We start from the raw sequence: 23,439 nt of genomic DNA on the forward strand, positions 1-23,439 counted from the left end.
AGTGAGGGGCCCAGGGAAGGCTTTATGGAAGAAGAGGTCACGGGGGCTTAGAAGCCTCACTCAGAGGCCTGGGTCATACCCTGTCTGCAGTGGGGAGCCACAGATAGTTCTTGAGTAGGAGAGAGCCCAGATCAGCAGAATGCCTGCCCTGGGGGCAAGACCCAGTGACAGGCATCCTCCATTCATGCAGCAAACAGCCCAGCACCGCCAGGCAGGAAGCCTCCTACCAGCAGCTGAGAGTCCTGACACAGAGGCCCAGCAAGTGGAGGGGCTGTGGGCTCTGGGTTGTGTTTCTCTGCAATGGGGAGGGTTGAGAAGGAGCCCAGGGTCTGGGTTCAGGTCTCAGCTCTGCCACTTCCATCTGCATGCTCCGTGCACATCGCTTCACCCTGCAGAGCCTCTGGATCCACATCTACACCTGTGGAGGGGCTCTCCTGTCTGTGGGGCAACACAACGCCCACCCTGCTAAGTGTGCACCACCCCCATGGGGGGGTCCTGAGCCAGGCGCTGGCTTGGAGCTGTGGATGCCAGAGCCATGTGTGGGGACGGGAAGATGACGTGGGTCAGGGTCTGGCAGCCACATCGGGCCTCCTAACTACCCATGTGGAGGGGCCTGGGGAGCTGTCAAGAAGGAAGGGGGTGCTGGGGTCTCGTGCTCCTGCTGTGTTGGCTTAGAACCAGGTGCCCATGAGGTCAGGAGTTTGAGACCAACCTGGCCAACATGGTGAAACCCTGTCTCTACTAAAACTACAAAAATTAGCCAGGCGTGGTGGTGCGTATGCCTGTAATCTCAGCTACTCAGGAAGCTGAGGCGGGAGAATCACTTGAACCCAGGAGACAGAGGTTGCAGTGAGCCAAGATCACACCACTGCACTCCAGCCTGGGCGACAGATCAAGACTCTGTCTCAACAACAAAAAAAAGAACCAGGTGCCCCCCACCCCCCATGCCTCCTTGGGTGCTGCCAACACAGGACATCCATAATGGGCCCATTTGCTGATGAGAACAAGGAGACAGTGATACTCTCAGTGAGGCAGTGACCACAGGCCAGCATCCCCCATGGCCGCTGCCCAGCCAGGACCCTGAGCCCTGCTGTGCCCCTGCAGCCCCTGCTTTCCCTGGATAATTCTGTGACAACGCGATTTTCGGACACGGGCGACGTGCGTGTGACCGTGCAGGCCGCCTGCGGGAACTCGGTGCTGCAGGACTCCAGGGTCCTCCGTGTGCTGGGTGAGTCCTTCCGGGGTCTGGCAGCTCGGCCTCTGCACCCCTGCCGCTGTTCAAGGGGCTGGGCTACATGGGTTTCATAAACCATGAATGATCACCCTGGGTGGCCCTGGGGTGAGGAGGGAGGGGCTGGATCAACAGAGCCCTGCCCAGTTAGAGACCTGGGCAGTCTCCCAGTCTCTCTGGCCTCAGTTTTCCCATCTGCAAAATAAATACTGACAACTTGTGTCCCAAGACACTTGTGGGACACAACACACAGGGACAGGGTCACCCAGCATCAAGAGAGCCAGGTTTGGGTGCTGGCTCTGCCTGCCTCCCAGGCCCCTGCCCTCTTGGCACCTTTGGCCACCTGAGCATTGTCTCATGATTGCAGCTTAAAGAGGACTCCCATCTATAGAAACGCTGAGCCTCCTGTTCTGAATCTGCATCCTCATTTCTCTGCGCTCACTGGGGGCTCTTAGCCCCTCGTGGGAGATATTGACAATAGTAATTGGTCCTAAGACTGGAGGAGACCCCCCTCTGGCATACCCTTTTCCCCATCATCACAGCAATAAACCCTCATTTTGCTTTAAGAAGAGCCTCTACAGTGGACAGCAGCCATCAGTTAAATATTTAGCTGGATAAGTATGCAAAGGGTTGGGGTGCCCACACAGGCTCGTCACACCCTGGAGGAGGCTGCCCTTGGCTGCTCTTCATTCATTGTTGGCCCAAGAGCTTTGCAAAGGCCGTCACTACCCTTATTGTAGATGTTGGGTTTGCAGTTCTCAAAGCACTGGTCCCTTGAGCCCCTGAGTCCTGCACAGCCTCCTCCCACGGTTTCTATGTGAGAAAACTGAGGCCTGAGAAGTGGAGAGGTTAAAATTTAGCTCTGAAGCCCCTGATGACTCTAGAATTGGGCTCTGAGCCATGGACCATGGGAAATGTGGGGAAAAGAAGAAGACAGGGCCTCTGCTCTCAAGGGACTCTTAATTTGGTGGGGGAACCAGCCAGTTGAAGTCCATGGACCACTGAGGGATGAGAAGCTGACGTCCTTGTGAGTGAAGGAGGCAGATCTCACAGAGCAGGCTCGGCGCACACCAGGCCTCCCTCCTGGGTCACTGTGTCTTTGTCACCATCACTAGCACCTCCGTCACGGCTGTTGTAAGAAGGCAGCCAGTGACATGGGTCCTGCCTGGGACAGGTGCCCAGGGAGGGAGCTGGTTTCCAAACACAAGATCAGGACTGCTCTCTGCCTGCTCGAGAAGACGATGGGGCTGCTGGGCCCTGGGACCTGAACCCATCCACATGTGGCTGAACCATCCACATGTGGCTGCCCGCCCCCACCCTGCCCCACGGCAGGAGACGTCAGATCCAGGCTGTCCAGGACTGACCAGTCTCCCTCCTCTGCCTCTTTCCAGATCAATTTCAGGTCGTGCCTCTAGAGTTTTCCAAGGAGCTGGATGCCTACAACCCCAATACGCCCGAGTGGAGGGAAGATGTGGGCCTGGTGGTCACCCGGCTGCTCTCCAAGGTGTTGCCCAGAGCCTGGAGCCTCCGTAGCCCAGTGGTGCTTCCAGCATCTAGAGAAGTCCAAGGACCCCCGGGGCACCCAGGGCAGGGAGAGGCTGGTGGCACTGCCCTGGCACATGATTCTGTGGCCTTCGGGCTGGCTGGGGTTGTTGGTAGCTACGGTGGGGGTGGGCAGCGCTGCCCTGGCTCAGGGGACCTGCAGCTGGAGTGCTACCTCACAGGGGAGGGACTACAGGGACCCTCCATGAGCACTGTACAGGGAGCACCTGCTGTTTGCAGGAGACCCTCTGCCGTCCTCCAGTGGTCCAGAGTCTCTTTAAAGCAATTTTCCTTCATTCACTGAATTTCTCTTCTGGGCTGGACACTGGAGACAGAGAGAAGAATCCAGTGTGCTCATTACTCTCTGGGAGCCCCCAGGAGGCAGGCATCAGGGTGGGCAGTAGGACGCCAAGGCCTTTGGTCCCCCCAGTGAGAGACCAGTCCTCTAGAGTCATCTCAGGCTGTCACAGGCTGGGGCCTGCTCTGACTAGGCTTCCCCTCCTCCTGTGAATAATGCTGGTGAAAGGGTCCTGGGCACTGAAGGGTGAATAGGGGTTTGCCAGAAGGAAACCTCCTGACTTCAGGAGGCAGAGCCCCCTCCATGAGCAGCGCCTGTGGGTTGAGGGAGTTCTGTGTGGGTGTGTGACCCTAGGTGGGCCTGGGGTGTTGGGGAGTGGGAAGGGGGAGGCAGCCGGAGTCAGTGGGGCCAGTCACGGGCCTGGAGGGGTGTGGGAAGGGGCTTTGTCTGAGAAGACAGTGGCCAGGGAAGGAGGTGCTCGTTCCACTCACGGTCTGAAGGGTGGACTGAGGGCCAGGCCTAGCCAAGGTGAGAGCACAGGGCCTGAATAGCAGGGCTGGGGGTCCTGGACAGCTGGAGTGCTGCCTCACAGGGGAGGGACTGCAGGCACCTCCATGCACACCCTGGGACCCTGGAGCCATCCCCACGCCATTCAGGGGTCAGGAATGGCTTGTAGGACAGGTGTCCAGGACTCAGGCCAAGAAGGGAGAGAGGGTGTTCCTGGGGGCCCTGGCACGAGGAAGGGGATGAGGAAGACAAGCAGACCAAGGGGGCTTCACTGTCCCCGCAGGAAACCAGCGTCCCTGAGGAGCTCCTGGTGACTGTGGTGAAGCCGGGGCTCCCCACCTTGGCTGACCTGTTCGTGCTCCTTCCCCCTCCCAGGCCCACAAGGAAGAGGAGCCTCTCAAGTGATAAGGTGTGTTCTGCGGCCACTGGACCCCCAGGGCTCGGGTCACTCCCAACAAGCAGGAACATCTCAGTGGCTTATGGCACAAAGGCCTCTTTCTGGCTGCATCACAGGCTGACTCAGGCATCCTGTGGCTACACCCTCTGGAAGTCATGCAGCCTCTAAGGTCATTGTGGCAGAGGTAGTCGGGAGAGGGCACAGGCTGAACCGCCTCCTGAGGGGGACTCACTCACTTCCTCTCCCATTTCATTGGCTGGAGATGGTCACATGGCCCCAACCTGACTGCCAGGGGCACTGGGAAGTGTGGGTAAGCACTGTCAGTTAAGACACCCAAGAGTGTGGGTTTCAGGACCAAGCAGAACTTGGCCCCCATGCAGTTAGCAAATGTCCTCATTACATAGGACAACTTCTAAATCATAGCCCTCATAGAGAGGATAAGAGACCTGCCATGTGACAGGTGTGGGAAGGCGACACAAAGATGAACCAGAATCCCTTCACACCCACTAGGGTGACTAAAATTAAAAAGCAGACAATTCCAAGTGTTGACATGAAAGTGGAGAAATCAGAACCTCTCACACTGCTGCTGGAAAGGGTTCAGCTGCTGTGCAAAACAGGCTGGAAGTTCCTCAGTAAGTTACACCTAGAGTTACCATATGACCCAGCGTGTCCACTTCTGGGTATATACCCAAGGGAAACAAAAATATACGTCCACAGTACATGGAGTCATAGTTAGGTGACTCATCATAGCCACAAAGTGCTCTTCAGGTGATGAGAGAAGAAACACGTGTAGTCCAACCTTACAATGGAAGATTCTTTGACCACCAAAAGGAAGGAAGCCCTTGCCACTTCTGAAAGCATGGACGAACCTTGAAAACGTGATGCTAAGGGAGACAGGCCCATGGCAAAAGACTAGGAAATGCCCTGAGCAGGCAACTCTGTAGAGACAGAGAGAAATGGGTGTCACCAGGGGCTGGGGGAGGGTGCGTGGGGATTGAGTGCTAAGGCTGCGGGATTCTTTGGGAGATGATGAAAATGTGCAGGAATTAGATGTGGCAATGCTCACACAACTTTGAAAATATACTAAAATGCCTTAAATCGTATACTTTAAAAGAGTAAAGCGAGGCACGGTGGCTTACACCTGTAATCCCAGCACTTTGGGAGGCTGAGGCGAGAGGATCACAAGGTCAGGAGGTCGAGACCATTCTGGCTAACATGGTGAAACCCCATCTCTACTGAAAAAAAAAAAGATTAGCCAGGCATGGTGGCATGCTCCTGTAGTCCCAGCTACTTGGGAGGCTGAGGCAGGAGTATCGCTTGAACTCAGGAGACGGAGGTTGCAGTGAGCCAAGATCGAGCCACTGCACTCCAGCCTGGGTGACAAAGTGAGACTCTGTCTCAAAAAACAAAAATAGTCAATGTTACTATCAGTTTCTAAAAATGAAACAGAAGCTCACATAGCCTGCCCTGGTCATGGAGACCGATGCCCACTCAGGTGATCTGGAAGGCGTAGCCAGCCCACAGGAAGGGCAGTGTACATCCCAGCATACCCGTGCGGTGCCACATCCCATTTTACAGATGAAAGGAGGGAGGCTTGGTGAGGGCCCCAGTCAAGCCAGAGGCATTCAAATAGCAGAAGTGCTTCTGGACACTGACCACAGGCTGTCTGGAAAGGAAAGCAGGAAAACAACCCTGCTAACGGGATTTAGCATCGAAAATTCAAAGTCAAATCAACTACTTAGGAGCAAATGAACCAAGGAAGTGACAAACTTGTGCACTGAAAACCAGAAAACACCCAGGAAGGACTGTGAAGATACAAATCGACGGAAAGACATTCTGTGTTCATGGATTAGAAGAATTTATGTTATGAAGATGCCCATGCCGCCTAAAGTGATCTGCAGATTTAATGCAATGTCCATCAAAATTTCAATGATGTTTTTCACAGAAATAGAAGAGACATTCTAAAATTTGTATGGAACCACAAAAGGCCTAAAATAGTCAAAGCCATTTTGAGCAAAAAGAAAAAAGCTGGAAATGTCACACTCCCAACTTCAAAATGCACTATAAAGTTAAAGTAATCCAAACAGCATGGTACTGGCATAAAAACAGACACATAGACCCGTGCAACAGAATAGAGAGCCCAGAAAGAAATCCATACATATACGGTCAGTTGATTTTCAATAAAGCTGTCAAGGACACACAGTGGAGAAAAGAGTCCCTTCCATAAATGCTGTTGGGAAACTGAATATCCACATGCAGAAGGATGCAGTTAGATTCTTACATCCTCTACAAAAACCAACTCAAAGTGGATTAAAGACAAGTATAAGACCTGAAACGGTAAAAACTCCAAAGGAAAACGTAGTGAAAAACTACGCATCAGTCTGGCCAATGCTGTTTGACCCCAAAAGTACCTACAGCAAAAGCAGAAATAGACAAATGGGATGATATCAAACCGAAAGACTTCTGCACAGCCAGAGAAACAGAACTGCAGGAAAGATGCGTAGAGCATACCTCTGACAAGGGGTCCAAGGGAGCCAAGCAGACCTTCCGCAAAGGGAGACACGCAAATGGCCAACAGGTATGTGGAAAAAACAGGCTCAGCGTCTAGAATCATCAGGGAAATGCTCATCAAAGCCACGATGAGACAGGCCTCGCGCCTGTTAGAATGGCTACCGAGAGCTGACCAGCGCTGTGGAAGGCGGCCGGGTGTCCAGCCCTGCCCAGCCCTGGGTGATGCTCAGATCCAGGAAGGAGTGAGAGGGGCCGGGAGGGCACCCTCCTGTGCACCAGGCACCTCAGCATTTGTCGCGTCATGCAGACCCCAGAGGAGGATGCCCATGGCCCACAAGGCTGGCTGCCTTCTGGTCACCACCCTCTCCAGCCATAGATGCCCCCCACCCTGCATCCCTTACCCCACAAGCCAGCAACATGTACTGGGATATCCCTCCCTCAGGTAGGGGGTCTGATTCACCTGTCCTGCCCTGTCTCATTCTCTTCTTGGTCTTCCACCTCCAGGAAGCCTTCCCTGACCACCACTGGGGGATGGAGCCCCCTGGAGCACCCCTGCCTTAACCCAACTTGACACACTCCATGGCCTGTGTCCCTTTTACATTCCCAACTAAAACAAGAGTTTGTGGAGGGCAGAGCCATGTCTGGGTCACCTTTGTGTCCCATCCATAGTTCTTGGTGAAAGTTCCCTGGTGGGTGATTACTCTCATGGTACACAGAGGCTCAGCGAGGCCAGGTGGCCTGCCCCAGCCCCATGGCTCCAAAGGGTCAAAGCAGGACTCACACCCATCCACCCAACTCTCCCATTCCCCACTGGTGGATCTTAGGGCCACTCCCCAGCTCTCCCCACCACATCCCCATCACTCTCCCCACCCCTCTGGTGGATCCCAGCAGAGCATGCTTGCCTCCCCCCATGGAGGACCCCCACCTCACGCTCTACATCAGAGGAGGGCCCTTCTTCCCCTTACCCATGTGGCAGATCCCCTCCCCCACCCCCCGTGGAGGATCCCCTCACGCCCCTCCTGGAGGAGGACTCCATCTCCCCACTTCAGGTGGAGGATCTTCTCACTCCCCCGCCAGGTGGAGGACCCCCGCATGGAGGTCCCCTTCACTCCCCCCCAACAGGTGGAAGACACCTGCCCCGGTGGAGGCCCTTTTCACTGTCCCCTCTGGCAGAGGCCCCCCTCCTCCCTCTGGCCAAGACCCCCTTACTGTCCCCTCTTGGCAGAGGCCCTCCTCACTCTCCCCCCAGGTGGAGGTCCCCTTCACTGTCCCCTCTTGGTGGAGGACTCTCTGTCTCCCACCTCACTGTCCCCTCTGTGCTTGCAGAGGCTTGCTGCCGTCCAGCAGGTGCTGAAGGCTCAGAAGATCAGCTTCCTCCTGCGAGGGGGGGTCCGGGTCCTGGTGGCGCTGCGGGACACAGGCACAGGTGAGCCGCCGGAAGCACCCCAGCAGAATGGGTGGAGGAGGCATCCAGGCCCTGGAGAAGGCATGTCCCTGCAGGGCCCTCGGGTAGATGGCTAGCACCCCCTCCTGGTGGGTGTTCACCTCTGAGGGAACCGAGAACCCACCCAGGTCAGACTCAGGGCCCCGCTCTCCTCTGCAGAGTCCCCGTGGAGCGAGGCTCTTACCTGACACCCACGCTTCGGGTCTCGGATGACTCTGCCCCTTCCCTGCCCCACAGGGCTATCTCCTTGGTCATCAGTCATCCTTTCCCCTTTGGGGCAAAAACTGAAGCTGAAGAGCTTTTCTCTGTTCTGTAAAGACACTGTGCCCTTGAGACTTGGCAGGTTCACCCATGCCAGCATCAACATAGCCGGGAGCTCTGCCCACACCCCCATTCCCAGCCAGAGCCAGGTAGAGGGCAGGGACTTCAAGGTCACACAGGTAGCGCCCCTGGTCTCTTATGGCCTCTAGCCCTTCTCAGCCGTGTCAGGAGCACCAGCCACGGGCATGGAGGCTGGGGCAGGGACAGGAAGGGGACGGCCAGGGACAGGTGGGGGATGGGCTGAGTAGGGAATGGGGGTGGGCTGAAGACAGGCGGGAAACAGGCTAGGGACAGGCAGGGGACAAGCTGGGGATGGGTGAGGGACAGGCGGGGGACAAGCTGGGGATGAGTTGGGGAAAGACGGATGGGCCGGGGACGGGCCAGGTATGGGCGGTGCCTGTGGCCCTCCACTGACCACTGCTTTGCTTGCAGGTGTGCAGCAGCTGGGCAGTGGCGGCGGCTATTGGGCGGTGGTGGTGCTGTTTGTCATCGGGCTCTTCGCCGCGGGAGCGTTCATCCTCTACAAGTTCAAAAGGCAAGGCCCTTGGTGCCCTCGCCTGCTGGGCTCTGACCATGGGGCAGCCAGGCCAACTCACTCAGGCCACTCTGGAAAGGGCCCCAGCAGGGCCCCGGCCGGGCGTGGTCAGAGTTTGTTTCTGTGGTGGGCTGCAGAGGGCAGGGGCGGTTGCCTGGCTCCATACCACCTGCGGGGTTCCCAGAATTGACGGCTACCACTGCTCACAACGCCTACCCCCTCCTCACTCTGCCCAGGACATTCCAGCCATCATCCCGTTCAGCTCCACCCACCCAGCAGGGAAGACACTGCCCATCTCACAGATGAGGAAAGCCGGCTCAGAGAGGTTAAGCCACGTGCCCAAGGTCACACAGATAGCCAGCCTCAGAGCTAGGACCTGACCCCAGCCCACGCAATCCCAGGCTTCTGCCACCCGCCAGTCCCTTCCCTCCCCTAGAGAGCTCTTGAGAGCTACAGAGCTTCCTGCCAGGCGCTCCCACTGGGGAGGGCTCTGGGCAACCCCATGAGGGAGCTGCTTGTGCCAAGGCTGGAGCAGGGCAGCAAGAACAGCATCTGTTTATTGGGAGGGGCTTTTGTACCTCTTTCTTTCTGAGGCTGTTCCCTGTCTATGGAATGGGGGTGATGTCCCCATGCTGGGACGCGTCTTGGCCACCCTTCAAGGGTTGAACAACCAGAAGTTCCCTGGACATTAGACCTGGAATGAGCAAAGTGACCCAGTGGCATCACCAGACTCCTTCCCTGTGAACGCAGCTTCTAGATTTGGCCCTGTGGCTTCTCCCCGGCCCGCTGGTTCAGCTCTGGGGGCCTCGGTCTCCCTGTTGGGATCAGCCTTGAGGACCGTCAAAAGCTATAGCTCACCCCTTCCTCTTGGCTTATTTGGAGCCTAGAGCCCTTCCCCAACACCAAGCCCCAGCCTTTCATGGGCCCTGCCCTCCCCCAGCCCCTCCTCCTGCCCCGGTCCCACCATCTCTGATGCACTGCGGGTCTTTCGAGTAATAGTTTTATGTGTGCCCCATGCTGCAGGCTGGCCCACACTGGGACACAGCACTGCCTGGGAGTGAATCCAGGAGCTCCTCACCTGCCTTCTTACTCAGTTACACCCAAAGGGGTGGCCTGAGGCACTCAGAGCTGAACCAGAGAATCTGGGAGGACTTCCCTGAGGAAGTGACTTCTGGTGGGGATCCTGAAGGATGAATAGGAGTTTGTGGGGCAAAGAAGTAGAATAGGGTCCTGGCTGTGGTCTTTCCTAATTTCCAAACTCAGAGAGGCACTGGCTTCCCAAGAGGTTCATCCAGGGGTTCCATAGGCACTGCAAATTCGAATCAAACCCGGCATCCTCTTCCCCCAAACCTGGTGCTGAGCAAATGACACTGTCCTCTGCCCAGGCCAGGAATCCCACCTCCTTCCCATGTGCTCCCTCCCCCAGCCTGTATCCCACGGCCACTACAAGTGGGGTTTGGCACAGTGGGGAGGTGGCAGGAGCGGCCTTCGAGGCCAGGCTTTCAGGTCCTCAAGCCAGGCCCCAGACTGCCCTGGAAACAGAAGCAGCTTAAAGTTAGCGCTGACAACCCCCAGGGGCTGTGAGTCCAAGCTCTGGAGTTGAGTGTACTGGGCATGGGCAGAATCGCCCCCCTCGAAGACCCCTCCCGAGCCTCCTTGAGCAGAGTCTTCAGACGAGATTGGGTGTGTTCGACGTGGTGTGGCCACAGACATGCTGTCTTCAGCTAGACGAGGGATGCACTTGACCCTTTTGAGAGACAGGTGCGCACTCCTTCTGCCCATGTGGGCGTTTCTGGGTCGCCTTCAGATGCGCCAGGCTGGGCATCTTCTTGTCTGCAGGAGAACTGCAGGCCGTTTTGTTTCTGATGTGGGGCCGGGGACCCAGTGACTTCCATTTGGAGGGACTGCCCTCGGCCTCAAGGCTCTGATTTCCTCCCTGTGCCCTGTCTGTCCCTGGGGCCAGTCCCAGACCATTTCAGCCCCACAAGGGACTTAGCCTGCAGAGGGTGCGACATCTGCCCAGAAATACACAGGTGCCTCCCAGGGAAGGTGCTGCCCTGCTCCCCACCCCAGTCGCTGTCGTGCTCCCCGTCCCACCTTACCAGGCCCATCTTCAGTCTGTTCAAAATGCCGCAGCCCTCAAATCCCTAAGGAGAGCCTCAGAGAAGCCAAAGGACAGGCAGCTGCCAGCTTCCTCGTGAGACGAGCCTGGGGTGGTAACGGCAGAAAAGGCATAAAACTGGCTCGCCACAGGCACATCAGGGAAAAGGCTGGTGGGAGCCGTCATAGCGTCTGGCTGCTGCTCACAGATGGCCAGGTCTCCGGCACCTGGATACTGCGGTTGGCCCCCCCAGGCAACCCCAGGAGCAGGGAAGCCCCCTCTGGGCACTTTTCCACAGGCCGATGTGACAAGACCGCAGCCAACTCTGCCCCTTCTGAGCCTCTGCTCAAGCACCTTTCACACGGGGCTGCAAGGACTGCAGGGTGGCCCCGCACAGTGGCTGAGGACAGGGTCAGTCTCAGAGACCTGGGCCACACCCCTGCCCTGCTGCTGACTGGCTCCGTGGCTCAGGGAGTCCCTTTTCCTGAGCCTCAGTTTCCCCATCTGTAAAAGAAGACTCAGAAGAAGGAGTGGTGAGGAGGGGAGAAGGGGAAGAGGGAGAGGAGGAGGAGAAAGGAAGAGGGCCGGGCGCAGTGGCTCGCACCTGTAATGCCAGAACCTTGGGAGGCCAAGGTGGGCAGATCATGAGATCAGGAGTTCAAGACCATCCTGGCCAACATGGTGAAACCCATCTCTACTAAAAATACAAAAATCAACCAGGCATGATGGCTCATGCCTGTAATCCCAGCTACTTGGGAGGCTGAGGCAGGGGAATCGCTTGAACCTGGGAGGCGGAGGTGGCAGTAAGCCAAGATCATGTCACTGCACTCCAGCCTGGGCGACAGAGCAAGACTCTGTCTCAAAAAAAAACAAAGGGAAGGAAGAAGGGGCTGGGGAAGCGGGAGCAGGCCCCCTCGGACAGGCATTCTGCTGTGGTTTGCCTTGCATTGCCTCTGGGGTGTGGGTTCTGAGCGTCCCGTGCCCTGCAGGGGAGGCCGGCGGCACGCTGCCTCCCAAGAGCTGTGCTGGAGACGGCCGCAGTGGCTGGCCTCACCGCTCCTCACGCCCTCCTGAACATCAGTTTCATCGGAGCTTGGCCCAGGCACCCGGAGAAAGGCCGTTAGAGAGGTGCTCACTGCCCCGGGAGGAGAAGGCAGGCCTGGCCTCTCAGGGCCCACACAGGGAGGCCATGGCAGGGATGGAACTGTGGCCTCTGTGGGTGACACTTTTCCCCATTCTTCAGGCCACCCGGGGGCCTGACTGTGGTGTCCACGAATGCCTCAGATTCACTGTCCACAGTATGAAAAGTCCAGAAGGACTCTGGCTCGCCTCGCACCTGGGGGCTGGGGAAGGGAGGAGGGAACAGAGGGGAGGAACTTGAGGGGCCAAGAAGCTGCCTGAGGAGGCAAATGCAGGTGGCCTCCCAGCACCAGGCTCACTCATTCAGTTCCTGCCTCTGGGGAGATGGGGGGCGTGGCCATGGAGCACAGCTACGGGGGTGTCTGTGTCCCCCACCCCAGCAGCTCCAGGAGCTCCACTGGAGGAGAGCAGTGGAGCAGTGCCCCATTTAGCCCCAGGGCCTGAGGCTTTAGGCTCCGGTGTGGCCTGCACCCTCAGGAGCTCCCAACTTGCTCATGGGCTGGACTGGATGGCGCTGACAACCCGGGCAAGGCCCACGGCCACATGTCCCAGGGCCGGCGGGGGCTTGGCCATCCACAGCCACAAGTCCCAGGGCCGGCGGGGGCTTGGCCGCCCACAGCCACATGTCCCAGGGCCAGCGGGGGGTTGGCCGTCCACGGCCACATGTCCCAGGGTCGGTGGGGGCTTGGCCGCCCACAGCCACATGTCCCAGGGCCGGCGGGGTTTGGCCGTCCACGGCCACATGTCCCAGGGCCGGCGGGGGCTTGGCCATCGTCAAGGCTCTAGACTGAGGGGCCAGGGCTGCTTGGAGCACCTGCATCCAGTGGTGATGCGCTGCAGCCTGGAGGTGACACTGGCCACCTTCTGTCACCCTCAGAGCTAGTCACAGGGCCCGCCCCATTCTGCCATCAACATGTTTCCAGAGGGCTGGCAGGGTTCATCAGCTGCAGCTGAGAAAGGCCCCTCTCCCGGAGTCTCCATCCCCTCATTTGTGAAATAGGACCCTGAGCCCTGGGGTTTGATTGGACTAAGTGGGGTATCGCACATGAAGGAACCTGGCCCAGGGTGGGTCCTGTGCCCAGCCCAGTGGCAGGGTGGCCAGGCAAAGGGGGAGGGAAGAGGATCTAATGCCCTCTCCCTGAAACGCACCCTCGCTTCACTTGTCGGGGAGACGAACAGGTACACAGTGATCACCGAATGTGTCAGGGCAGAGGGAACCCCAGGGCCGAAGGAGCACACAGGAGGGAGGGCTTCCTGGAGGAACTGGCTTTGTGCAGAGATGGGGTGGGAGGCAAGACTTGGGGCTGGGGTAGGCGCGTCTGGAGTTCTGCAGGCTCCCATGCACCACGCTCGGGGTGGACAGGCACCCAGCAGAAGGCCCTGGGAGCAGGTGGCCTGGGATGCTGCCCAAGCTGAGCTGCTGCCCAAGCTGAGCTGCCCTCGCCTCTGTCCAGCAGGAAACGGCCCGGCAGGACCGTGTATGCCCAAATGCACAATGAGAAGGAGCAGGAGATGACCAGCCCTGTGAGCCACAGCGAGGACGTCCAGGGCGCCGTCCAGGGTGAGGAGTTTATAGATGATGATCTCAACTCACAGACTCTAGGTAACGCCCGCCCCAAACCCACCCCGCCACCCCACTGAGCCGCCGGGGCCAGCAAAATGCACGGGACCCTGGCCCAGCAGACCTGGCTGGTGGGTCAGTCAGGTCCACTACATTCCCTCCATCTGATGAGGGGATGACGGGACCTCCCAGGGCTGCCCAAAGAGATGAAATGGAGGCCTGTGGAAGCTGAGGGCTCCATGCCTGGCAACGAGCAAACAGCCCCAGGCAGCCCCGTCGAGGCAGGGAAAGGACAGGAAACAGGGCCAGCTTTAAAGGAAGCCCAGCTCTGGCCTAGGACGTCGGGGGCCTTTCCCCCACAGCCCCTCCCTCAGCACTCCCAATCCTCTCCTTCATCACAGTAGTGATTTAGGGAGCGTCCCTCACATGGACATACAGCATCACACTTCATAGTTTACGAAGCATTTCCACTGATGTGATCTTCGCTCCTGGCCATGCCCGGCGGAGAGAAGTCCAGTCAAACTGCCCACCTCAGCGGCACAGCATAGTTTAAGGCCGTTTTCTCTGCTGGCATCTGGGAACTGACGGGGCTCGGCCGGGCTGTTTGCTGTCAGGGTCTCTCATTGACTGGTGCAGCAGTCCTCTCAAAGGCTGCCGCCCTCCGATGTCCCACAGTCAATGCCGGCAGTCAGCTAACACCTCAACAGGGCCATCGACCAGGACACCTGCACATGGTCTGGCTGTGTGGCTTGGGCTTCCTCCCAGCATGGCGTCTGACTTCCAAGAGCATGTGGAGGGGGGGTGGCCAGGCAGGAGCTGCACCCGCTTCAGAGCCTGGCCTTGAAGTCCTGCCCTGTAACTTGTGTCTTGCCCTGTCCACGTTTGAGGGGAGGGGCACAGACTCCACCCCTCAGCTGCAGTCCGAGCATGATGCAATCCTCCACCATGGGTTCTGCAGCTCTTCCTCTGGGGGAGGGGTAACCGAGGTCCAGGAGGCTCTCCGTATGGCCAGGGCGTGGCACCAGCCCTGCTTGCCGTGTCGGGCAAGTGCAGCCGGCAGCTGGGCTGTGTGGGCACTTTCTATGCCCATCTCAGCAGCCAAGCAGGCGGGCTCTTCCCTAGGGCTGTGGACATGACAGTGCAGGGAAACGGACTGTCCTTGCCCAAGGTCACAGCTAGTGGGGGGCGGAGCTGGAACTCACATCTCAGCAGACCCCAGGGACCTGGCTTCTCCCCTACGGTCCGTGTTCTCTCCTAACAATCCCCGTCCAGGCCTGATTTTATGATGATGTCAGCACACACCTCTCACCTTTGCTGGGGGCTCCAGCTGAAGCTTCTGGAGCTGACGGGACACAGGAAGCCACAGAGGTCTCGCACGACCAGCTGCTGCCATTGCAGCTCTGATTATCCGGCTTCGAGTGTCACTCACACCCTGCATCCAGAATGTCCTCAGAACATGAGCGGCGTAAACCTCTGTCCCCACTTTACAAATTCTTGAAAGTGAGGCTGACAAAAAAGAAGTTGCTCACCTGGGCCCCGGCCAGCCAGAGCCCGGCCAGCCAGACCCCAAAGCCTGTGACCTTCATGCTCTCCTGAGAGAGGTCAGGGAAGCCAAATGGATGGGCTGTTCCTTTCTGCCTTTCCTGCGCTCTCTGCAGACCCTCACCAGGCCTGTCTGCCCCAACCTCGGCAGGGGTCCCTGGTCCCCCCATCGCCAGCGCAGGTGTGCTCCTCATGGCGCCATGCGCCTGTAACCTTGGAAACATCACAAGGGTGGTATATTTCACTGAGCACTGACTCTGTGTCAGGCCCCAGCTCAGTGCCCCCCAGGCCCCTCTGACCCCCTGAGGTACTCACCAACATTGTGTCCATGGCACAGATGAGAAGGCTGAAGCTCAGAGCCATTACTCAGCCTCCCCAGCTCACTTAGTGAGTGACAACAGGTGGAGCGGGCTCAAGCCCGACTCAGTGGCTGCACAGCTGTGTGCCCCCCGAGCGCCACGGGCTGCGGGTGAGTGTCTAAAGACCCCTCTACTGGTCTTGCTCCTGCCAGAGCAGGAGGTGGTCTTGGGGCTCCCCCTCCTGCAGTTGGCATCACCCCTGTGATGGAGGCAGGTGTGAGGCCCTGAAAGAACCCAGACCTTCTCCAGCGGAGAGGGCATGGGGGTCTCAGGAAGATAGGGCCCCACTCCCAGCCCCCAAAGGCTCTTTGCTTCCAAGCCCCTAAAGAGCAATCCTAGCAGGGTAATCAGATTTGTGCAGCCAAGCCCTTGCCAACACAGCACTTTCCTGTCTGACCCACCACACTCCTTTGAGGGGTGCGGTTGACCCTCATGTTAGAGATGACAGACCCAAGGCCCAGCCAGGTGAAGGATGGGCGAGGACTCGGGTGTGGCCAGGCTGTGCCTCGGGGGCTCCCAGCCATGTCTCCTGGTGCCCTTGAGGTGGGGCAGCTCTGGGTCCCGGGTCCTCATCTTCTATTCAGCCCCCACCTGGGACACCCAGCTCACCCCTTGCACTGACATCCCTATGGCCCCCTCTCGCCCACTCTCGCCTCCTGGGGCCTCGCCACTCCACGCCCTGCAGCGCCCACTGCCAGGAGGGGGTGGAGCCTCAGCCCCTCTGGCACCCTCTTGCTGCTGATGCGGGGGGGGGCAACTCCCACCCAGGTCAGTGGACGCGACGGGTGGGGGCCGGCCTGGGCGTCACCTCTCAGGCCCTCTGGGGCCCACTGCTTGTGGTGGCGCTGGGAGAGCCCACTCCTCAGGTACCACCTAGAAACTGTGGAGACCCCCCTGCACCTGCACAAACTGAAGGAACCCTGGGATGCCCACTGCACATTGGCTCAAGGCTCTGGCCGAGGCCACCACCGTGTCCCCCATGGCCCTGTCCCAGCCCTGGCAGAGGGCGTATGCTCATGGGGCCTGCGTCTCTTCTGTTTCCTAGGCAACCACTCCGGCGTGGTCCTGAGCATCAACTCCCGAGAGATGCACAGCTACCTGGTGAGCTGATGTGCGGTCGCCCAGCATCCATCGTTTCACCCTATGGAGGCACAGAACCACCGGCGAAGCCGGCGGCCAGACTGATGGCCCTCGGAGACCTGCGGAAAGCCCCACTCCCTGAGTCGCCCCCATGCCTGGCGACAGGCACCACCCCCTCTGATAAGTCCAAGACCCCCAGGCCCATGGGGGTCCACAGGACCCCCAGACACAGCCCTGCCCCTATGGAACACCAGGCCTGACTCGAGCAGGTTCTGTTCCCAGACCCCACACACGGCCACCCCATGTGCTGTTGCTCAGCCTGAGGCCTGACTTCTCTGGGCTGAGGCTGGTCGTCCTAGAGCCCGCCCAGTACCTTGGGCTTCAAGAGCCTCAGACCTGCTCAGACATGGCCTGGCGGGCTCCTTCCCCGCAAAGGCTGGGGCCTCCCTGACGTTGCTTTCTTCCTCACTCCCATCTGCGTGGCCGCCTGGTCCCTCTGTGGGAGCCGTGAGCCGGGCCCTCCCAACTCCACCCTTCAGGCCCCCAGTGCCCTCCACCTGGAAGCTGCAGCTCTGTAAATGCTTCTCTAGGTAGCTGTGGGCAGTGTCAGGGGGTGTCTCACTCTCCATCTTTATGGCCAGCGGTAGCCACTGGGGTCACTCTATCAGAGCCCCATACTCGGGAGCCCCCTTCCCTGAGTGCCCTCCTCTAGAGCCCCAAGGGGCAGCAGCTCTCCCTGGTTCTCCCCAGGGCAGACGGGGTGGGGCGGGCACAGGACCCATGGCTCCTCGCCCTCACTCCTGCCAGCAAGCAGCACCCTCCCACAGGCTTCTCCCACCTGATGGCTCCTCTCCCACTGGGTCTGGGCTCCAGAAGGAACCAGGAACCCCCAGAAAGGTGGATGGTGGAGACGGCGCCAATGCACGTGTTTTCTGCACTTCTGTATAGACGGAGGGACCGGGGCAGAAACCAAGCTGGGAGAGGGAGGCTAGGAATGACAGGACCGGAAGGGCCATCACAGTGCCCCGTTTTCAAGAAGGGGAAACTGAGGCCCAGGGAGGAGAGTGACTTTCACAAGGTCACAGCAAGATCACGGCAGAGGTGGCCCCGGACCCAGCCCTCTGCGCCCCAGTGCCATGCAGTCTCCACACCCTCCACCCCCCAACAGTTTCCTAGAATCAGGGATGTTAGCGTAATTCTACACATGGGAATTTACGGGGGGTGGGGGGTCACCTTTTGCCTTGAAATGGGAAGTCAGTAGCCCAGTAACCCTTTCCTCCTCCTCGTCCCTCCTCCCCCTCCTCTCTGGCAGGGCTCCCTCTCTGAGGGGAGAACGCCAGAGCCAAGACTGGTGATGCCAAGGCTGGTGACACACTGGCTGGGGGCAAATCCAAATGAGGGAGCAGACATCCTCCTGCGCACCATGTCTGGGCCTAGGGACATGACCCCATTTTCCCTAGAAAAGAAACATGGCCCGTTAGAGGAGGGAGCCCTGGGTGAATCTTCATGCCCAAAATAGTGCCCGGTGGGGAGGAGGAGCCCACTCCTTGTTGAGTAAATGACCTGTGGAGACTGGAGCCTCATGTCCCTGGGTTGGAGGGTTTCCAGGACCACAGGAACAAGGGGAGCACCCTGGGTCAGGCAGGAGTGGAGGTGTCCCCACTCTCACCACCTGCCCCTCAGACCCAAAGCTCCCTCCCCACCTGCCTGCCCACCTGGGGCTTCTGGGCCACCCCCAACCCCAGAGGCTGCCCTGCAAGCTGTCATCAAGGTCCTCCTGGAGGTGGGATCCATGACGTAGGCCATGACTCTCTGGGACTTTGCCGCAGCCCCCACTCCTCTGCTGGCCATCTGCAGGGATGCCCCTGTGGGGGCTTTCATCCTGCTAGCCACCCCCACACACACGCCTGTCCCTGGCCAGCAGCCCGCCTGCGAGCATCAGGCACACAGGGACAGACACGGCGAGCACAGCCCAGGCCCGGGGCCCACGGCAGCACGGACCCTGGGAACTGCCCTCCCCCTAGCTCACAGTGCCTGCGGTAGCCACTCTAGGCCTCTGGCCTTCCTTGACCACTCCATTTAATTCTCTCTGCTGTTTGGGTAGGGTCTTTCCCCTTAGTTATTTGTGGTTTTCCTGTATTTTATGTTAATATTTCTATTAAGAACATTTTGGGCACATGGACCCAAGCCCCTGGGAAGGAAGTGGCGTCTGGTGGAGCCTGATGTCTCCCCGTCCACGCACCACGGATATCCATGCGCAGGCCCAGGGCTGTCCCTGCTTGTAAATCGAGGGTCTGCAGAGTTCACGTTCAGGTAGACGTGGGTGCCTGGGAACGAGGCCATCAGCTGTCGTGCACATAACAAAGGCGATGCATTCCTTCTTATTTTTCCTTTTTAAAAATCGATGAATCATTTGTGATGCTTTTAACAAAGATTAAATGAATTTGATCAGCTTTTGCCTGATTGTGAAGATACTTTCCTTATTTCCCTGAATGCACGCGGGTACACATATAGGCCGCTAGGATCATGGTCCCAAAGGCGAGGTGGCTGAGGGCCTCGTGCCAGGTACAAGGAGCAGGCTCGGCACGTGGGGACGTCGCAGGAGGCTGCACGTGGCAGTGGCTTCAAAGCACTGCTCTCCCCAGGCAGCTCTCAAGCACTTTCACACATCTGGCCTGTTCTGTCCCTCAAGGCCAGCAGAAGGGGAACCAGAAGTGTTGGCCAATTTTCCAGAAGAGAAGCAGAGACCCCTGGGGGCTGAGGGCCTGCACCTGTGCAGAACAGCCCTCCTCTGAGGGGACTCCTTCATTTCTGAATGGCCATTTGCTTTAGTCTTTGAGGTGACAGAAGGAGGCATGGACTCCTCTATCCCAGTGGATGCTCCAGCCTCAGAAACTGCACTCACTACAGCTAGCGATTGAGCGTCCACACCTTCTCTGAAACGTCAACTGTAATAGCTGGAAAAGAACTCTTCTCCCTCATCTTACATGGTTAGAGAGAGAAAGAGATGGATGAACATACTTTACAGATGCATTCGCATTTGCTAACTGGTCCCCAAGCCATTTCCGGAAAGAATGAGGTTGCAATTGCCTAGTGGCTGCTCAGCGGGAGAGAGCTGGCAAGGGGCTGACGGCAGACGCCCTGGCATGCAGCGAGCTACTGCGCTGAGGAGGCCTTTCCCCTGAGACCGACATCCCCAGATATGGCCAACTTACACATGCAACGTTCACGTGAAAGTATTTTCAGAGCTGTAATAAAACAAGCATTCTTTTCCCAGCAGGGAGTGAGATGATTCTGTTTCTGACTCGCACCCCAGTCAGTACAGGGTGGGGAGCAGGGACTCGCCCCCACGTGTGACCACTGAACCATGTCCAGTTGGGGGGGAATAAAATAGACCCACTAAGGTGGGGTGGAGTGCACACACACACACGCGCACACACACGCACACGCACACACACGCGCGCGCACACACACGCGCACGCACACGTGCACGCACACACGCACGCACACACACACACGCGCACACACACACGCCCCTCCTTCTCTGGGCCATGGCATGTTCTTGTGGAGTAAAAACTGTGGTTTTCAACATCAATGTCCTCAAAACTTCCTGCCAGATCTCATGCCTCTTTGAATTTGTGCCAGGGTCTGGGCTGGGCTCTGGGCCTGGGGCAGCGAATGAATGACTCGGGTTGGGTGAGGTGGACGATGACTGCACAGCTGAGCCAGGGAGGCCCTGGCCCAGCTAAAAATCCCCCGTTCAAAGCCGGAGCTGAGCTTCGCGCAGGATGACTGCAGGTGCTTGTGAGAAGAGCAAAGGAGCCGGATGTCCAGGGCTGGTGCAGTACGAAGGCCAGCCAGGGGGGTGTGCGTGTGCTTGTGTGTGTGACCAGGGACAGAGAAAGAGTGAACACAGCCGGGTACCTTGGAGCACTTTGCACGTGGCCGTTTTATTCCCTTGTGCTGACTGCCGGGACTCAGGGAGGAAGTGAGAACCTGTCAGACACCCTGTTTGATGATTTCCATTCCCACTTCAGTGCGCCAGGCCCTGTGAGTGACTTCTCCCTGGGAAAAGCTACTGAGTGTGGCGAAAGCTTCATGCTCCCACTGCATCCAGCTGGAACCTTCTGCTGGAATGATCTCCCCAGCTGGCAGCAGGCGGCTGTGTAGGCAACAGGAAGGCCACAGTGGAGCTAATGAAGATGTCACCTGTTCGGGTGACCGAGCTAAGGGGGGCGTCACCGGCTCGGATGACAGAGCTAACGGGGGTGTCACCTGTTGGGATGATGGCAGCAAAGCATGCCCATTGCCCTGCAATGGAAACCTGCCACACGACACTGGCCTCTTCTCCAACCTGAGCTTCATGTAGACAGGGCAGGTACAAGCAGCCGGGTCACAGATGAGGAGATTGAGGCATCCCAGGTGTCTGGGAAGGGGGCAACAATTTTTATCTAAAATGTGAGGCACTGCTTGAAAGCTCCAGCTAAACCCCAAATTCTAGGTAGCCTTGAATTTAGTAGAGTCATTTGAGAAACAACAAATCTCAATGGAACGGGAAGAAAGATGCAATGTCATGGACACATCGTGTCACGAAGACAAAAAACCCTCAGCCCAATGATCCGACAGGCTGATTCCTTTGGTTCAGTGGGGGAAAGAGAAACGGCCGATGGTGGAAGGCTCTGGTCATCAATCGCAGCAGCTGCTCCCAAGGCCTCCCTGCGGCAGGGCAGTTGGCCACCAGGGCCATTTGGTGGCTCTTGGGAAAGGGGCATTCTGTGTGTGCAGCAGGCCCAAAGAAGGGCAGCCACCTCATTTCTCAGTCACGTGGCCCCAGAGGCCCCTTTCCGTGGCATACCCGGGACCCCCCCCAGAGGATGCCCCAGTAGTCCCAGCCCCAACATGCAGGGACGTGCCCCCAGAGGTACTGTGGGGACACTGCTTCCAAAGCTGCTGTTTCCATGGGGATTTGTGCAAAGTCAGGACTGGTGGCACAGAGGAAGTGGCCCTTGGCATCTGGAGCCACTGGCACTCCTTGTGGTGCCTGGGACTTCCCCTGCCCAAGACACACAATGTCACCAAGCACCAACACAAAGCGAGGCCACCCCAGGATCAAGAGGAGTCAAGGCAAATGTGAGACCCTGTGCAATCGGGCCACACGGGGCACCGTCCAACCCCAGGGCCACACGGGGGCACCGTCCAACCCCAGGGCCACACGGGGGCACTGTCCAACCCCAGGGCCACATGGGGGCACCCAGGAATGTGTGGACACCTCTCCCTGGCTGAGATGGGCGAGGGCTGCTGTGTCACCGGCTCCTGCCTCCCCTGAGGCACCCCTCCCTCTAGAGAAGATTGATTGAGACACCTGATCCTTGCATGGCCCCGCCTCCTCACAGCCCCCAATCCAGAGCCCAGCCCGGCTTCCTTGAGTCCGCCTCCAAATCACCTCGCACTGCCCACACCTGACAATCAGGCCCTTCTAACCACTCTGAGAAGCCCAGGTTCCCCTCGCTGCACTGAGTGATAACCCAGCTTGCTCAGCTACAGGTGAGCTCTGGGGTCCCAGGCTGGGGGTCACTGACAGTCCTCTTTTAGTGGGGCAGGGTGGCACTGGGGAGGAACCAGTGTCTGCACATGGGCCGTACAGACCCCCTCAGCAGGAGCCCCAGATGGAAACCCACGCCAGTCCCAGCTCAGTTCCAACAAAAGCAGAGAGACGCAGCCAACCTCCGGCCACTCCTGCACACGTGGGATGGGGGAGCCTCTGACTTCTCCACCTGTCCCAGCCACACCAAGATTCCTTAGGCAGGAAAACGTGGCCTGAGCCTGGGGCTGCTGGGATGATTAGCAAGTGCTGCCATTTCCAACAGGGCTCGGTGGCGCTGGCACTTCACAGCTGTGCCGGGCCTGGCATGTTCCAATCCACCGGGATGCCTCCTGCAGCCTGCACAGCCTGGGGGCTTTTTGCAGTTGAGTGAATTCAGACTTGCTGTTCCAGGCCTCTCAGTGGCACCGGCCCAGGCATTTAGTAATGTGTGCCCAGAACCACGGCCATTTGCATATGGTTACAGTTGGGACTTGCAGGCAGCACCAGGCCCAGCGGATGGCCTGCTACACTCCTTCTAGGGTTCTAGGGTTCTTCCCGGCTTGGCACTGGAAGGACAGTGCCAGCCCTGTCTTCTGCAGCTTGCAATGGCCCACGTGTTCAGCTCCGTGTGTGATCCAATGAGTATTTGGGCTTTGGAGGCATAGGCAGTGCCAGCCAGCAGAGCGTGGAGCCCAGTGGGATGGCAGGTCCTCTTGGCCTCCTCATTCAGTCTGCAGTGCCCCCAGCCCAGCGTCAGGCACATACGCCCCTCTTGCACCACGCTGGTAGCAACTCCGTGGAATAGATGCCTCCGTCCCTGTCTCAGAGTCCAGGGAATCAGGACTCACAGAAACCAAGAGCCAGGACCTCAGTGAGCACCAGAATACCTGGGCCCTCCCATGGCCACTGCGCCTCTGCAGGGAGCGCAACGTGAGTCTCAGCAGAAGGGTTGTCGAGGACCCACGGAGTTAGGGGGTGAGGACCCATGGAGGGGGCAAAGCGGGCAGCCCGTCGCAGACAAGGTCAAGCGAGAGGGGGCAGGATCTAATCTTTATAAAGTATCACTTGTGCATCGAGAGAGGAAGCTGGGTAACTGGGAGGAGGCTGGTCTGAGCTGGTGTCCTGAGCGCCTTGGTCAGGGTGAGCGGGTGAGACGTGGAGTTGAAGGAGGGAAGTCGGTGACAAGGCCTTGTCCAGGGCCTGGGAAACCCGGTGACCAGAGGCCCCAGGAACTGACATGGGCAAGAACAGGGAAGGAGCAGGCCTGGGTAAGTAATTACAACCTC

General features: G+C 58.5%; 1 protein-coding gene across 10 annotated transcripts in view; it reads left to right on the forward strand.

Moving 5' to 3' along the window:
- Positions 1-19,022, forward strand: part of SORCS2 (sortilin related VPS10 domain containing receptor 2) — a 575,162-nt gene extending 556,140 nt beyond the window's left edge. For 4 of the 10 annotated variants that reach the window (XM_035294142.3, XM_035294148.3, XM_035294146.3 and 1 more), the window contains exons 21-27: positions 1,105-1,228; positions 2,623-2,735; positions 3,862-3,987; positions 7,813-7,912; positions 8,684-8,786; positions 13,482-13,630; positions 16,535-19,022. In XM_035294142.3, the coding sequence (XP_035150033.3) occupies positions 1,105-1,228; positions 2,623-2,735; positions 3,862-3,987; positions 7,813-7,912; positions 8,684-8,786; positions 13,482-13,630; positions 16,535-16,599 (780 nt within the window). In that variant the 3' untranslated portion in view covers positions 16,600-19,022. The remainder of the gene's footprint in view (positions 1-1,104; positions 1,229-2,622; positions 2,736-3,861; positions 3,988-7,812; positions 7,913-8,683; positions 8,787-13,481; positions 13,631-16,534) is intronic. The other 6 variants (XM_035294144.3, XM_078367583.1, XM_035294143.3 and 3 more) reach the window with 3 other exon arrangements.
- The last annotated feature ends 4,417 nt before the right edge of the window (positions 19,023-23,439 follow it).

The sequence above is a fragment of the Callithrix jacchus genome, chromosome 3, assembly GCF_049354715.1.
Source record: "Callithrix jacchus isolate 240 chromosome 3, calJac240_pri, whole genome shotgun sequence".
NCBI classification, from domain to species: Eukaryota; Metazoa; Chordata; class Mammalia; order Primates; family Cebidae; genus Callithrix; species Callithrix jacchus.